At 37.2% G+C, this 18,093-nt stretch overlaps 1 protein-coding gene across 1 annotated transcript in view; it reads left to right on the forward strand.

Annotated features, from left to right (window-relative positions):
* LOC135198490 (roundabout homolog 3-like) overlaps window positions 1-8,999 on the forward strand; it is a 32,586-nt gene extending 23,587 nt beyond the window's left edge. The window contains exons 2-4 of the mRNA XM_064226086.1: window positions 4,155-4,718; window positions 4,928-6,457; window positions 7,476-8,999. Of these exons, the coding sequence (XP_064082156.1) occupies window positions 4,155-4,718; window positions 4,928-6,457; window positions 7,476-8,521 (3,140 nt within the window). The 3' untranslated portion in view covers window positions 8,522-8,999. The remainder of the gene's footprint in view (window positions 1-4,154; window positions 4,719-4,927; window positions 6,458-7,475) is intronic.
* The last annotated feature ends 9,094 nt before the right edge of the window (window positions 9,000-18,093 follow it).

The raw sequence follows: 18,093 nt of genomic DNA on the forward strand, positions 1-18,093 counted from the left end.
ATATATATATATATGTGTATATATATTTTTTTTTTTTTTAGAGAGAGAGAGAGAGACTTTATGTGAATATGGCTGACCTTTTTGACTTCATGAAAACTATATTAGGAAAATAGAATTACGTACTGTCAATCTATTTTAATGTAGTTTAAAACTGCATTAAATGAATTTACAGTAAATTTATTTATATGTGTGTATGTAAATAGATTTACATGCACTCATGAACAGGGGAATCAAATGAGTCTTTATAAACTACAATATTAATGCGTACGTCCATTTAAGCTTACGTATCTCTCAGGTTTATATATCATAATAATACCCTAAAAGATGTAATCCACCTCTAAATAGCGCTGTCGGAATATTCGTGTGCTTCATTTCTTCAACATTTTCTTTTATCCTTTTGCGAATGCATCTGCGATTTAGTTTGCTTATCTCCTCGCTGCATCTTTGCTTGTCATTTAAGTGGAGGGGTGAATATTGTGCCCCGTCTTGCATTTCCAGTTGCAGTGGATTTTTTTTTCCTTTTTTTTTTGTTTTTCTACCAACGAAGCACAGCTGTGATAACAAAATCAAAGTCAGCGAAATTCCCGGATGATCTTGATTGCTGATTATGGGGTCGGTAATGTTTGCTTGCGCATGCAATAATGATGTTGTGGCTGCCACCACATCATTAACGTTAACGATCGGAATTATGTATTTCATCGGGTGGGAAATTGGTAGCCATTTTGAATTTTCATAATGGTTATTAATTTGAAGTTTCGCAAAGTTCTTTTCAGTCTTGAGCGATTTTACATTTCAAGGTTTTATACTGGCCTAAAGTTCCTCGTTGGACGAGTGGTTTACGCACTCGCCTACCGATTCGGTAGTCCCGAGTTCGATTCTCCGCTCTGCCAACGTGGAATCAGAGGAATTTGTTTCTGCTGGTTAGAAATTAATTTTCGATATAATGTGGTTCGGATCCCACAAGAAGCTGTAGGTCCCTTTGCTAGGTATTGGTTCCTGGCCACGTAAAAATATCTAATCCTTCGGGCCAACCCTAGGAGAGCTGTTCATCAGCTCAGTGGTCTGGTTAAACTAAGATATTGATTTTATACTGGCGTAAGAATAGAGCAGCACTTGTAGATTAACAACCTTTGTTGCAGAAATGAAAACGAGGGTTATTGAAATTTGCAACAATCCATAGCTGTCTAGTGCAACCGGCGATTCGTCTTCATGAAGGCCAAGTGATTTTATATGTTTTTCGGGGACAAGTGTAGGAATCGGATGGTTTATTTTTTTTTATCATAATTTAGAGCTTAAGGGAAGGAAAACTAATAAATTAATGAACGGAATATGAGGTCTGTCAAACGCTGTTATACCGGCAATAGAGAAAATGAGAGTTAAAGGAAAATACTAACTTCACAGCTATAGGACGTAGAGGGAAAGAAAATTACTTAAGTACCCTGACTCGTAAGGAATTCTGATGTTGCATTATGCAATGTATCAAGAACGTTCTAAAAAGACTTTATAACAGTTACACTAAACGGAAAAATATGTTTGTTCTACTGCATAGTAATAATTTCAAGGTAATTCCTCATCTCCTTAAAAGTTTTAAAGAGTTACTGTGGCATTTAAGAAGAATAGTAGTATGAAAAAGTTCTCCCGGCGGAAATTCCCTAGAAGTATACTAGTATTGCACCAGGTCCGGTTTCTTTGCTAAACCCCTATGTTAGGGTGGGTTAAGTTTAGTTAGTTCTAAGAATAGCGTCTGTAATTTGAGTGTGGAAAACAATGAGATGATTTTCGAAGGCCCTAGTACTGGGTTACGGTTCGGGAATATGCCTCTTGGTGTGTAGAGAGAGGAGAGAGAGAGAGAGAGAGAGAGAGAGAAGAGAGGCAGCGAAGGATTACGTCGTAGAGGTCCTCATATATTTCAGATATTTATGCATATATCTCTACCAAGTCTCTGACACCCTGTAGTCAAGTGATCACCATATAATTAATTAACATTTTTGGCTAACAGAGACACACTGTGTAGGGTGAAGCGCGGAAATCTTTCTTTCTTAACTGGGATCGAACCCAGGTTATGTCATCCCTGAGTTTAGAATGCTACCGTTACGATGACCCAAAGAGAGAGAAGAGAGAGAGAGAGAGAGAGAGAGAGAGAGAGATTTGCTGAAATCACAATGGAGTTCCGTTGGAATTTTAGCCATCCAAGCAGACATGAAGCACCGGCATTCCTGTATAATGAAAAAAAGGCATAAAATCTTTAAATAAAAGACTCCAGGACACATCTCTGACATCATCGTCCTCAGCAGGAATGTCAAGATCTTTTTTCCTTGAAGAATATTAACTGAGCCGACAAAGAACCTTTATCACTTCATGATTGAGTGGTATTCGATACTTGCATTGTACGTTTAACAAATCTTGCATTTCCAAGTAAGTTTCGGAACGAACCATCGCTTCCCCTTTCCCCCCTCAACTCTCTCTCTCTCTCTCTCTCTCTCTCTCTCTCTCTCTCTCTCTCATGCAAGATTTTGCTTCCTTGATTTACCTCGTGTACTAACATTTTTTTCTATTTATTTATCAATTTGCTAATTTATTTTTTAATAAGATCCACTGATGAACTACGGGTTATATAGTAGTAGTAACTATTTTATCCTCTCTCTCTCTCTCTCTCTCTCTCTCTCTCTCTCTCTCTCTCTCTCTCTCTCTCTCTCTCTGTTGGTCTTTTTTATGGATTTATGAGAGCTGCTTAATACGAGGAAAAATATAAAGCGCCGGTTCTCTTCGTTGTGCCTGCATCTCTCTCTCTCTCTCTTCTCCTCTCGTCTCTCTCTCTCTCTCTCTCTCTCTCTCTCTCTCTCTCTCATGGGCGCCTGCAACATATTTTCCAAGAGAGGGCTAATCTTAATACATAGTACATGGATAGTTTCCGGTATCAAGCAGACAGACACTTTTGGCCCTTTGAACTACCAGGTTAATTCTGAAAACAGTATCAGTGCCTGCATTTCTTTAATGAATAAAACAATTAATATATATATATATATATATATATATATATATATATATATATATATATATATAGATATATACATATAATTATTTTTCCAGGCTTACAGGGGTGCAAGTGTCCCCACTTGCCCTAACGTGTAGGCACCCATGCTCTCTCTCTCTCTCACTGTGAGAAGAAACTCCTCATGCCAACGGTCTCTTACTTTATACAGCCAATAATTCTGTGCCTAGAAAATATCAGGACAAGTCAATCAAGCTCATGATCGAACGCTTTGCCAATTGGGATCAATCTTGATAGTGTATTTATTACTCCTGAGCTGATGGAGGCTCTGGACAACATAGTATATCACCTCGAGCTGTATCAAAATCGATTAATCATTATATGGATTTAGTTAAAAGTGTAGCTAACCTCCCCTGAAGTTACGGACTTGCTTAAAATTTTGAGATTACGTTGTTTTTTTCTGTCCTCTGTGTGTGTAGCTGTTGCTTGAAGTTTTCTTTGTGAAGGCATTTTAGTTTATATGTTATATTTTGTTCTTTTTTTATTTGATCTTTCTTCAGTTGCTATGGTCATTTCAATTCGTTCTCTTAGGAACTCATGCAAGTTCACACTAATGTTAATTTTTTTATTCTCTTATTATTATTATTATTATTATTATTATTATTATTATTATTATTATTATTATTATTATTATTATTATTATTATTTTATTATTATTATTATTGGACCTGTTTCTTCTAGTAACAGTAGTAATTCTAATATTTTAGTTGATTACACACAGCCATCAAACGTACAAGTACTGCGTTTTAATCTACATTTTCTTCCTTTTGAAGAATTATCATTGTTAAACATCGAGCTCATTAGCCGTAGACTGTTTGTAAAACAGAAAAGTTAATATATATATATATATATATATATATATATATATATATTATATATATATACATATATATAGGTAGGTAGATATAGATATACAATGCAATTTTATAGCACAGTTCTTGCCAGTCTATATTTTTGCAATACCTTTAAAATAAGGCTGTTCATGACTGCAAACCTTCTTTTTTGACTGATGAAGTTATTGAATTTCTCTGTCAACAATTACATTTACAACCTGAAGTTTTATCCCATCTGTTTTTCAGTATTTGCTTTCCTTCCATTGCAGAAACCCTCCCTGTGATCAAAGAGCACCCGAGCGATGCCGTCGTTACTCGCAACAACCCTCACACTCTGAAATGCTCGGCCTCTGGAGCCTCTCAGATAACCTGGTTCCACGACGGCGAGAAGGTCAACCCCTCAGCCCATCGGGTCCTGCTGGAAGTGGGGAAGCTCTTCTTCTTGCGGGTGTCGTCGGGGAAACGGCAGAACGACGCCGGCACCTACTGGTGCGTCGCCTCCAACCAGTACGGCTCCACGAGGTCGAACAACGCCACCCTCACCATCGCGTCGCTCTCCAGCGACTTCCTGTCGCAGCCGGAGCCCCAAGTCAGGGCGAAAGTTGGAGACCGGCTCACGCTGGCGTGTAGGCCTCCGAAAGGAACACCCCCACCCGAAATTTCCTGGTTGATGGAAGGTCAGGAGGTCACAAATTCGAGCAGGATCACTGTGACTGCAATTGGCGATTTAATCATCTCTAAGACAGCACGGCAAGATGCCGGGAAGTACGTGTGTCGTGCCCAGAATGACGCTGGAACAAGACAGTCGACACCTTCTACTTTAACTGTTATGGGTAAGAGAGAGAGAGAGAGAGAGAGAGAGAGAGAGTGGGGGGGCCCAAATCTTATCTTTCTTTTTTCCTTTCTTTTTGTTCATATATTGATATATACAGTATTACATTGATATATACAGTATATGAATAGTGTGTAATTATGAATATAGATAATATACCTAGCATTCGCAAATCACTTTTGATTCATAATGGATATTTTTTACTTTCAGTCCCACCCTGGTTTGAGAGACGTCCTGCCAACATGACATCTGGGGCAGGTACCAAGGTTGAGTTAGTGTGCAGAGCCAATGGGTCCCCTGTGCCAGACATTACTTGGAGAAGACTTGATGGCAAAATTCCTCTCGGAAGGGCAACAGTGGAGGACAATAAGTTGATTCTCCAAAATGTTGCAACTGCAGATTCAGGTACTTATGTTTGTGAAGCAGAAAATGAGGCAGGGACTTCTACATCTATAGCAATACTGAAGGTTGTTAATGCTCCCCAATTCACTCAGCGACCTCAAAATACTCAAGCGTTATCAGGTAAAGAAGCTCAGCTTTCATGCCAAGTGGAAGGAGATCCAAAACCACTGTTATTGTGGCGACTTCCAACCCTTGACAGGACTAATTTACTCATGAAATCACAGACATTGGGCAGAGCCTCAATATCCCAGGATGGTCAAACGCTGACTGTTAAAGAGGCTTCTATGCACGACAGTGGCACGTATTCATGCTGGGGTGTTAGCAGTGGTGGAGCAATAAGTGCACAAGCAGAGCTGATTATTGCTGAAGCCTATCCCCCTCCAGTCATTGGCGTTGGTCCCCAAGATTTGGTATTAGCTCCTGGAAGCATTGCATCTTTTCTTTGTGAAGTTGTGAGCGAGGCAGCAACACCTACAGTATCTTGGTGGTACAGACCTGCTGCGCATCTTCCAGCCCGTCAGCTGAATAAGGGAGCCATGGATGATCCAAGGTTTACTCTTCCTGATAATGGAGCACTCATTATAAAAGATATCAGGGCTGATGATGCTGGCATATATACTTGTAAGATCAGTGCTAGTACTGGAAAGGTGGAGCAAGAGGCAATTCTGCGAGTGAAAGAAGAGGCAAAAGAGACGCAGCAGAGTCGGCTACCAGCACCACCTTCAAAACCTAGAATTCTTGCAGTAAATGAGAGTGCGGTTCACTTAACTTGGTTGCCAAACTCACAGGTAAGCAGCAAATCTGGAGAGTGGTACACAGTCGAGTACTGGAGAGAAGGTTGGGATGAATGGCGGGTAGCAGATACAGTTATGTCACAAGAATCTTGTCAGATATCAGATCTGACCCCAGGTCAGGTTTATACTTTTTTAGTTCGAGCAGTTAACGGCAAAGGAGCATCATTTCCAAGTCCTTGGTCTGATCCAGTTCTGACTCGCGCCTCGCCTGATCCAAACTTAACAATTGAACAACTGCGCCAGGCACGCAGGAAACTATACCGTCCCTTAGTCACACTTTCTGATGCAGGCGTGACTGGTCCTGACAGTGTCAAACTCTCTTGGAAGTTCTTAGCAACTACAGAATTTGTTGAGGGAGTTTTAGTTTATGCTGTATCTTCAGAAGGAAAACCGCAGATGACCACAGTTCTAGGATCTTCATCATCATCTCACCTGTTGAGGGACCTGCAGCCTAATACACAGTATACATTCTTCATTGTTCCATTCTGGCAAAGCGTCGAGGGGACCCCGTCCAACTCTTATTCTCTCATCACGCCAGAGGATGGTTAGTATTTGAACTGTGCTTGATTTTTTTGTTAATTGCTTCCTTTTTTTTCGAAAGTTAAAGAAATAATCTTCCATTGAAACGAAATAGATAAAATAGGTTTTTTATGGTTGTGAGACCTATACAATCAGTGTTAGGTAAAAATGAAAATGCTTGATATCTGAATTCCTGCAAATTCATCTAAAAATAATTTTTCTCACTTGTTTTTGACACTTTCCATTGTTTCGTTTCCTCCCATCATACTGATACATAGTCTTCTTGATACTTCTCAGCTGTAATAAATCAATAGTTCCTGAATATATGAAACTGAGTTCCTGTCCTTACGACACTGGAAATAATCATAATAGATTTAACTATAATTAGCATCCAGATGTTATTGTTTCGTGGGATAAAGTTTTCAATATTTTCATATATAATGTTAAATGGCTAATGGCATACACCCTTGTGCCAGGCATCCAGTGTCACAGAATGTTGATGGGTAAAATGTGAATTTTTTTTTAAATATTCATTTAGAAATGTAGTAACCACCAAAATCTGCAATATATCAAATTAGTAAAAGAGAATGAGTCAGTAAAACTGGAAATACCAGTCCTTATGCAATGGTAAATTGATTTCATTAACTGAAGATAATTTCTATTGGTAAAACTGCTGAATTGATCTCCGATACTTTTATGAAGTTAATAATTTCTTGAAGCATTTATGAATGTTATACGAATACATTTGACAATTTTAGCCACACACATGATTTTTTTTGGCACTTTAGTACTTATTGATCCGAGATGCTTTCTGTTGAAATAATTTAATTGGTATCTCAAGAACATATTTGGCATTAAATAATTTTCTGATTAAATGTTATGCTCCTCAAGCAAACTTGGTTTCAATTTTGTCCAAGAATGGTAAATGGTGAACAGAAGACATTCGTGCTATTTTTTTTTTTTTTTTTTATAAAATACTAACATGAATTTAAGGTAAAAGCTAAAGCTTTATGATCCAGCTTTTCTTTTATTTCAATCTGCAGTGCCAGTTGCAGCTCCTCAGGATGTTCGAGTGACAGCACACGAAGATGGCTCTACTCTCATCACATGGTCCCCCTTGAGTGCCACTGAAGCTCGAGGAAAAGTGACTGGATACCAAGTCACCTTAACACACAACGGCACACAAACAACAGAAATTGTCCAGAGCCCATGGCTGGAGGCACGCGGGTTAATTCACGGGCGACTCTACACAATGCGCGTGGCGGCCCTTACGAGTGCTGGCGCCGGACCCTTCAGTGCCCCTGTCCTGATGGATGCTGGGATGGGAGATGCTCAGAGCCACCACGACGCATCTGATGCGGATGCTGACGGCAGCTCCGTCCTGTACGCCCCACCCCAACCAGCGTGGCTTGTGTATTTATTAGTTCCTTTAATTATAATTTTCTTCGTAGCAACGTTGTTCTATGTCCAGAGGCTGCGCCACAAGGCGCCTCCCTCAAACCCACCAAATGCTCCTGCGCTCTATCAGGATCCATCCATCTATCCAGCCCACCATTCAGTCAACATGTACAGTGAGCAGAAGTTATGGCACCCTCAGGACAGCGACAAGGAGTCCAGCCTTTCGTCCACGCGTCTCATACAGAATGACGCGAAGAATGAATATGCAGAACCTAGGGAGCAGAGGGCGAACGAAGCCACAGAACCTTATGCTACAACGACTTTGCTGGCGCCAGATTCGCCGCGCCTGACCCATGCGGTGCCTTGGACGAGGCACCACAGTGATGACTCTGGGGTACAGGTCAACTGGTCAGCCTTCATTCCCCCTCCACCAGCTTGCCCGCCTCCGCATAACCTTGACCTTGGCACAAAGCTGGGGTCAGTCCTGTACACAGCTGCGTCACAGTACGACAATGTCAGTGGAAGCGGATCACAGCAGTACAAGAAACCCTGTGATGACACTTCTGAACACACCTACGACGTGTACACGCAGGTGACGCCCATAGACCATCGCGAAGGCTTCCTCACTTTCACCTCTCTCCAGGCTAATCAGAAGGTGGCTGTTAATCCTCAGAGGAGTAACACGCATTGAAGAGTGAAGTACGACGCTCATTTCGTGACGTTAGAAGAAATGGAGTGCGGTATTTCATGCCATTTCATACCTTACTGAGTAAGGAGCTGTATATATGACACCATACCTGTGAGTGTTTCACGTACCAAAGTTGTATCTTGTAAATAAAAGAAATATATATACAATAATGGATATTAAAAAGTGAACATATTTTGTTTCTGTTGTGATTTTTTTTTATAGAAAACGCGAGCTTGTATAGAACCAGGGTATTGGCACGATTGTTCCTAAGAATGAATATTTTGTCAGTCTACCGATAGCCAATCAGCTACAATGAAGTCAGAAACTTCTACCGTCTTGTGCCAAACGCCTGCGCGGTGGTTCCGTTTTATCGTTGACTGAACTGCTTCCCTTATTTATGCTTTTATATACCTAGTCATGCAATGTCTAAAATTGTCCGTAAATAATGTTATTTATTTTTGTAATAAAGTTGTTGACTGTACGCGAATTTTGTCTTTATTTTTTTTCCGCTAACTTTTATAGGACTCGAGAAACAATGGGAAAATTATGCAATCTCCATTGTTGATTATCTTTTAAAAACGTACATATGTACTGCAATATGCAAGAGGAGGAAGCATTTGTAAAGCATTAGCATGCACATAATTGCCATGAAAGGAATACAATTTATATGCATCATATTGAAAACATGGAAAAAATCAACAATGAAAGCAATTTTTATGACGAATGACACCCATTCGTCTTCACAGGTTTAGTACAAATATATTATTTCTAAATAAACAAAAAACTAATTGATTACACGTAAATTGAACTTAGGAGGTTTGAATAGCCCAAATTTAGTAAAAATAAAAGATAAAAATTACTTGATCCCATTGATAATTAGCAAATCGGTATCGTAATTCAACTGGGCGTAATGTTTTCTCAAGTAAATTAATGGATATTTTCACGGACAAACCAGTAGTTTAAGTGCCTCAGTGGCGTGGTCGGTTTGTTCTTGGACTACCACCCAAGATGGAATAAGATCAGGTGAGTTACCTAGAGGTCCCGTTTTCTACGCTCCTGCGCATGACGTCACCTGGAGACTTGGAGAGTTCAGCCAGGCAACACATAGGCGAGAAATATCCCGCGTTTTTTCACAGATGTTTATGTTTTCATTTGCCACATATTTTATTTACTCTTTCATTCTGCATTCTTATAAGACCAATATAACCGATGGAAGTGAAAAAATTAGATTTTACAGTTCCCCAAAAGATGCAGAACTATGCAAGAAGTAGAGGATATATGCAAAAGAAGTGATGGTATCAATGCCAAAACTGCACGAATTTGTTCGTCACATTTCCAATCTAATGATTTTGCCAGAAACCTTAGGCACGAATTGCTTAATTAGTGCCATAAGACTGCCCGAAATCTAAAATAAGGTGCCATACGGACACAAAATCTTTATAATAATGTTACTTTTGCTTCAGGTAAGCCTATCACTAATATCTCGTCACTTTAGCTTGGTTTACTAGGTCTACGTATGTTTCATGTAGCATTTTGGTCAACTAAGCGAACTGTATATGAATAGGCTCACTTAGAAAATTAAGAGATTATATGAATATATCAATAACATTTCTCATGCAAGTAAACCTTTAGCCACGTTCGGAAGAATGTCTGAAGATCGGATGGAGAGAGAGAGAGAATTTTGCAAAAGTGATTTCGTGTGCTTTTATACTATTTCTTGAGCTTTAAATTATATTAAAACGGTTTGGTTGCTTCGAAATACGTCCTGATATCATATGGATAAACTACGAAAAATGTATGTATGTTTATAAGTTTATATGTATATATATATTTATATATATATATATATATATATATATATATATATATATATATATATATGTACGTATATATATATAGATATATATATATATATATATATATATATATATATATATATATAATATTATATAATATATATATGTACACACACACAAGTTACTGAAGCATGTGTGTTTATATTTTCACCAAATCGAAATGCCAGAGCGATGAAAAGGGATCTGACTTGATGAACCTGTGCATGAAATATGATATGGTAAAGAAAGGCAGAGATGCTTTCAAGTCGAAATACTTGATTAAACGATTGATTTTGCTTGTAATGCTAAGGTGAATGGTAAAATGTCTGCGTTCCAGAACGGCGTTATTATTTCATCTAAATTAGTAAAAGGATTGTATAACATTTTGCATGAACTGTATGGATTAGAGTGCTTGTTGACAATTCTGATATGTGAAGACACAGTCGAATATCTTTTTCATACGACAACTTGGTCATTGTCATGATCATCCGTCACCTTTGGAATTTAAATATAGACTACGGTAATTCACAATGGATAGAGACAATAGTTTAACCAGTCAGGGTCTTAATGTTTGTAATGATGATGAAGCTACATCTTGTGTCACTACAGAGTGCTTAAAAGTAAGTGGTCCATCTCAAAGCTCAAATGTTGCTCCCAATGATCTAGATTCCGAGTTATGTATCTCTGCGTGTCTCATGAAGCACCTTCTACCTGTTAACAATGAGACTGAGACTGAGGAAGATCAAGTAGAAAATTTAATAGAGATAGAAACTGAACCACTGATAGGAAATGAGTCCTTAAGTTATTAGGGAGGGTTCGTAGCTTTTGAATTTAGAAATAAGTATACATCATTAGGCTCAGCTGATGTAGATGAAAGAGGCGAGGACTGGATATCACATGTAAAGGGAAATGTAATATATAGGCCGCCTAATCATTTTAGCGAAAATCTATAAGAAATGGAAGATTTATTCAAAATTCTCCATGGTGATGCTCTAAAACCAGGAGTCGGAGCAGTTTCATATCTTACTGACATATTCAAGGCCGTCAATATTGATGTTCCGGAGGAGGTAATGAGCTTTTTTTATTATTATTATTAGATGTAGGCTTCATTTTAGAATAAAAATATTTAACTCTAAGAAGGACAAATTTCGTAGCAAAGGTGTGAAAAAGATAAAAAAATATTGTTCAGTAATATTGAAAATTTAGTTGATTGAAATGAGAGACAGAATGCAGAAATCGCATAGAAAAGTTATAATTAGATGAAAAATTGTTCAGTAATCTTGAATAATCGCTTGATTGAAACGATTGAGAGAGAGAGAGAGAGAGAGAAAGTTAATTGCAATGAGATTTCCAATAAAATGTCAGGAATAAAGCTTTATATCATGCGTAAATTTATATTTCCATTGTTATTATATTCCATATCATATGTATTTGTATTTTGCAAATATAGCCATAAAGAAATTAATATTAGCATACTTTCTTAAATGCTATGTTAGGAATCCAAAAAGAGGCATGAACAATAAGGCTGATGGTCCAGATCATAGCTACAGGACAGCGTCACATATACACTCAGGAGTCTCCACGTGACGTCACTGAGCGCAGCTGAGCTCCCGGCACCTTATCTTATTCCATCTTGCTACCACCTCGGTGGCCGCGAGTTCGATTCTCGGGCGTTCCATTGAGGAGGAGTTAGAGTTGTGTATTTCTGGTGATAGAAGTTCACTCTCGACGTGGTTCGGAAGTCACGTAAAGCCGTTGGTCCCGTTGCTGAATAACCACTGGTTCCATGCACCGTAAAAAACACCAAACAAACAAAAAACAAACCAGTAGTTTCTGTCGTTAGATCGACTACGTTTTCTATGAAACGTTTCGTAAGATCACAGACATTGGTAACTGTCTCGCAGAAGTAGTAAATAGTCTATAAGTTCCGTAGGCAGCTGACCAGAAATGTCCTACAGTTCTGTATTGCTTGTGGAGTGACGGCTTCTAAGACACAGGAAACGCCACAGTATGTGCAAAACGGAAAGGTTAGTAGTGCAGCATGTGTGCAGACAGTCAGGTAATTCTATATAAGCATTTCCGCATCGTTCGTCCCCGCGAATACGAAAGCCACCAGGAATTCGGGCGTCAAATATATTTCGCCGTGTTTAGTACGAGCCCCCTGGGGATTGATTACGGTCGTCCAAATAAATATTACTTGAAATTCTTGTGAAGGAGGTAAAACTGCATAGAAAAACCGCTACTGCCATGGTCAAGGCCGCCGCGGAATAGTAATATAGATCTACCAATATTTTTTTAACATTCCAACTACTGTAAAAATAAATCAAGGCTTGATGCTAGGTAAATAGAGTAATGGATCATTTCTTGACTGAAGTGTGAAATGTTAGCTATAAATTAATCGTTGATTACCGGAAATGTGAGAATCAGGGGCTAATGGTATCTGAAGACAAGACTTTAGCGAATGGATGTTTCGGTTACACAGCTAGTATCAAGCTACTCGAATATGTATAAAATTGTTTAAAACCTCGTTGAATCAGAATGGATCATTATGCTATTATCCAAGAGTTAGTATGAAACTGTTTAAAATGTTAACATTTTATTTTAGGGGATTTTAAGACAAGAACTTTTAGGTCACTTGGTGGGTTTTCTAGTATCACAAAGTGGAAGGAAGAAGTAGTGATGTAAACAACCTGTAGTCGCGGATTCTCCGTTCGTTATTCAGTTTTACAGTCGTTTTAATCAAAGCGTAGTGCATCGTTTATTCCTGGGACTAAGATGTGCGTGATTTACAGGTACGTTACTGCTCATTTGTTTATGTTACTTAGGCTTGTATTGTAGCCTGCAGGTTTAGTCACAGTATAAAGACACTTGTCCGACGACATAGGCTATCTCAGGCTAAGTCTCGTATGGATAAATATTGGAGCACACAGAAACTTGTCGAGGCATTTTATTTCATTCAGTTTTTTTATTAGTATTAACCGATTTTTAGTTCATCGTGCCTTCTCAGGACTAGGCTGTTCTATTATGTGCAGGATTTCCTATTACAGTTACAGTACTATATGCGTTTTGGTTGTGACGTTTTGTTGTTCACCACGTGCCGTTGGCTAGTCCAAGCCCCCTGTTGGCCTAGGGCAAGGGGTTAGGTTAGGTTAGGGTATGTTTTTGTTGAAATATGCTTGATGCGTTTTTTAAGGAGGCGTTGACCAGCAAAATAGCTCACAGCACTTCTTGCAGTTTTACCCACCTTCAGGACACTGCCATTAGTGACAACTACAGAATGCAAACGTGATTTTCAACTTAACATTTCCTACCATAAGAAAGGACTTGGTTACGGTCGTAGTGTCACATATACGCTTTTGTTTGTGAGGTGGTTCTTGATATACTTGAAACTAGTGATAAAAGTGTAGTTTGTTTTACCAAATAGCAAATAATAAGATTGTTATAAAATTCAGTAAGCATTCTTTTTAGGAAAGTTTTGTGAGAATATGCAGGTGAAATTATTGTTTGAGCTGAAAATATTAATGTGGTAATGTAATCAGTGTTTTTGTATATGAACGGAAAAATGGAAGTAGCGATAAGTATTCGTTCTATACCAAAAATTCATAGGCACAACAATATTGTATTTTTATCTAATGGGCACTGCATAACGTGCTTTAGGTCTGGTAGGGGGCAGTCATCTGGACCCAAATTAAATGCCCATGTTATGCCAGTATTCCATTCGTTGGTTTCAAAGTATGTGAAAGCTACATATATATATATATATATATATATATATATATATATCTTATATATATATTAAAATAATATATAATATATATAAAATATATATATATATATATATATATATTAAATATATATTAAAATATATAAAAATATATAAAATATATATAATATATATATATATATATATAGATATATATTATATATATATATATCTATCTAGAATAGTCTATATCTTAATTATATCTATATATCTATATATCTATATATAGAATAGTATATAGATATATAGATATATAGATATCTAATATATATATATATATATATCATAATATTTATATATTTTTCTATATAATTATATATATACTTAGTTATATATATATATATATATATCTCTATATATCTATATACTATATTCTATATATCTATATATCTATATCTATATATATATATATATATATATATATATATATATATATATATATATATTATATATAGATATATAGATATATATATATATATCTATATATATATATAATATATATATATAATATATATATATATATATATATATATTATATAATATATATATATATATATATATATATATATATATATATATCTATATATATATATATATATAATATATATATATATATATGTAGCTTTCACATACTTTAAACCAACGAATGGATTACTGGCATAACATGGGCGTTTAATTTGGGTCCAGATGACTGCTTCCTACCAGACCTAAAGCACGTTATGCAATGCCCATTAGATAAAAATACAATATTGTTGTGCCTATGAGTTTTTGGTATAGAACGAATACTTATCGCTACTTCCATTTTTCCGTTCATATACAAAAAACACTGATTACATTAACCACATTAATATTTTCAGCCCAATATATATATATATATATATATATATATATATATATATATATATATATATATATATATATATATATATATATATGTCATGTGCGTATCTATTACCCCATGCCATTTGCTCATGTATATGCAGAGCTGCTCCTAGTTCCATAGCAACAAGAATCATTACGTAACGAAATTTAATAACGCCATGCAAAAATTACCGTCCGTCGACCAAACTACAGGAAATTCGAAACCTCGGCGGTTAACCTCACTGATTCCTTATCACTCTGAAATGGTGTTTGCAGCTGGAATCTGAGTCTACCCCCGGTTTCTTTAATGAGTCAACTTTTATTGTACCCAATTGATTTTCCACTAGACTCTTGAGTAATGCAAGATTTTGGTCTATATGAACGAGAAAAAAATATACCCCAGTTTTACACTCATCCACATGACCTGATCTATACTCTGTTTTTTTCCATCTGTCCATCCGCCTGTGGTGTTTGCGCATGGTAACACTGCGTCCCGGCTTTAAATAGTATCCTGTTTCGAATATTAACGGTGTAATTCGCATACAGTAAATTATTAAAAGACTTTTCAGTTGCAAATGAACACCTAGATATCCTTTTATTTACCTAAAACTTACACATAGCGTAACTATTTAAGCCCCGGGACGCAGTATTACCATGCGAAAACACCACAAGCGGATGGACAGAGGAAAAAAAAACAGAGTATAGTGAAGTTCTAATTGCAAAATGTAGCTGGTTGCAATGAATAATTTTATTCTCAAAATCAACATTTTGACCATGATTAGTCCCCTAACATTTCTTGTAAGGTTTAATCTTTTTCCTCCGTCGGCAAAGGTTATATTATCATTATATTTTGGTAATTATTATTATTTTTTTTAAATAAGTCTACCAATGAGGGTAGCTCTTCCTCTCATAACGAATGTTAATCTGTAATGACAAAGAATGTGGTTCGATCAGACACGAGATCGATCCAACGTGAAGGTTAAAAATGACGTGCCTGGTGGGTAGTCGACTGTGGTGGATAGCTGCCATGGTAGAGACTGGTCTCTTTGTGGTTAGCAGTTCTTTGAGTGATTAGCAACCCAATCCTTAAAAATCTTGCTGTGATAGTAAATGCTAACCCTCTAACCAACACTTAATCTTATGGAAAAGGAATCCGCTTTGGCATCTAGTCACATACGTAGTTAAGTAGGGAAGATTTCGCTAAGTAATAACTTGATTTGAAACTATTTATCCTGAAAAAATGTTATTTGACGGCGTTGTTTAGATGTAACAGGGTAAAACAATGAATATTTAATTGGATACTCTTCATAAAATGTGTTTTGAATCAAGGTACATCTGGCACCCGTACTTTTGCGCATGCTCCTTAAGACTGTGGAGACTACTCGGAGCAAATTTACTTCTCGAGTTTGTTTACACCACGCTCGCAGAGCTGTACTGAATATTTAATTATTGCGTTCATTAGCGAAGTGAAACCTCCTGCAGTTTTGTTCGACGTAAAAAGAAGCTGCGCAGTCGCAGTAGTTGTCACTTGTTTATGCAAACATCAGTTTAAACGAGTATTGTTCACTCAGTTACGACAGCTTGGTGAATCACGAACTGTGACGAAATGATATAATAGGTTTTAATTTCAAGATAATGAGTCATCGTTGTATCAAAGTTAATTTACTCCCTGCTACGGAAAACATTATTTTTTTTCCAAGATTTATTTTTAAAGAAAAAGCTCTATCGTTAAAAGCACCTGTTTATAGGGCAATGTTAGAACAGTCGACGGTGTTTCGGTGGGTAAGATTTACCAGATGCCCAGCCGGCTCGCCACCTCCCCCCCCCCCCCCCCACCCCCTCTTTTTTTTTTTTTTTTTTTTTTTTTTTTTTTTGTTTTTTTTTTTTTTTTTTTTTTTTTTCTTTTTTTTTTTACTCCAGCAGATGCTGGTACCCAATATCCATTTACAGTTGGTGGACTGGTTGGTGGATGAGCCGGGAACAATCCACGTACCTATCAACGTGAGCCGAGCGCTTTACTACAGTTCGGCCACAGTGCTTGCTTTAGCTGGCAACCATGGGGTTCAACAAAACACAAATTCTTCGACGGATCCGGAGGATCCAGATTCCGGATCTCCCGTAGGGGGTTAGTGCCGTCAGTGTACCTCCTTTGGTGCACTGTAGGCATTACTTAAGGTTCTTTGCAGCGTCCCTTCGGCGCCGAGCTGCAACAACTTTCATTCCTTTCACTGTACCTTCGTTCATATTCTCTTTCTTCCATCTTACTGTCCACCTTCTCCTAACAATTGTTTCATGGTGCAACTGCTTTGAGGTTTTGCTCCTATTACATTTTTCAAACCCATTACTGTCAATTTCCGTTTCAGCGCTGAATGGCCTTAGTTCCCCCAGTGCTTGGCATAATGCCAAAAATCTATATAAATCAAATAAAAAAAAATCAATTCTAGATCAGAAAATAAACCTACAACTAAAAGAATTGAAACAATCTCTTTGGATACCATCCCTTCCGTGGTACTGAACAACAGCAATCAAGAATTGCGGGCAATTTAAGAACATGATCAGTCTATGAGAAAAAAAAAGTAATTTACTTGCAAAACCGCATTGCCACAGCTGAGGTAACCTAAGAACTTATTGGTTGGTTACAAGGGCGACTCAGCCATAATTTAGTTCGGCAGAATTTTCTTTGCAGATGAATCATTGTAAGTAAAGCGATATCGGTGTCGTCTACTCGGGTTATTACGATTCGGAACAATTACATGTTGTTTTTTTTACGATACGGAACAATTACATGTTGTTTTTTTTTACGATACGGAACAATTACATGTTGTTGTTTTTTACGATACGGAACAATTACATGTTTTTTTTTTTTTACGATACGGAACAATTACATGTTGTTTTTTTTACGATACGGAACAATTACATGTTTTTTTACGATACGGTACAATTACATGTTGTTGTTTTTTACGATACGGAACAATTACATGTTGTTTTTTTACGATACGGAACAATTACATGTTGTTTTTTTACGATACGGAGCATTGCATCTTGTTGTTGTTGTTATGTGTGTGTGCGTGTGTGTGTGTTTTAACACCGATATGAGCACGTTCAGAATGCATTCG

This window comes from Macrobrachium nipponense, chromosome 22 (genome assembly GCF_015104395.2).
Source record: "Macrobrachium nipponense isolate FS-2020 chromosome 22, ASM1510439v2, whole genome shotgun sequence".
NCBI classification, from domain to species: domain Eukaryota; kingdom Metazoa; phylum Arthropoda; class Malacostraca; order Decapoda; family Palaemonidae; genus Macrobrachium; species Macrobrachium nipponense.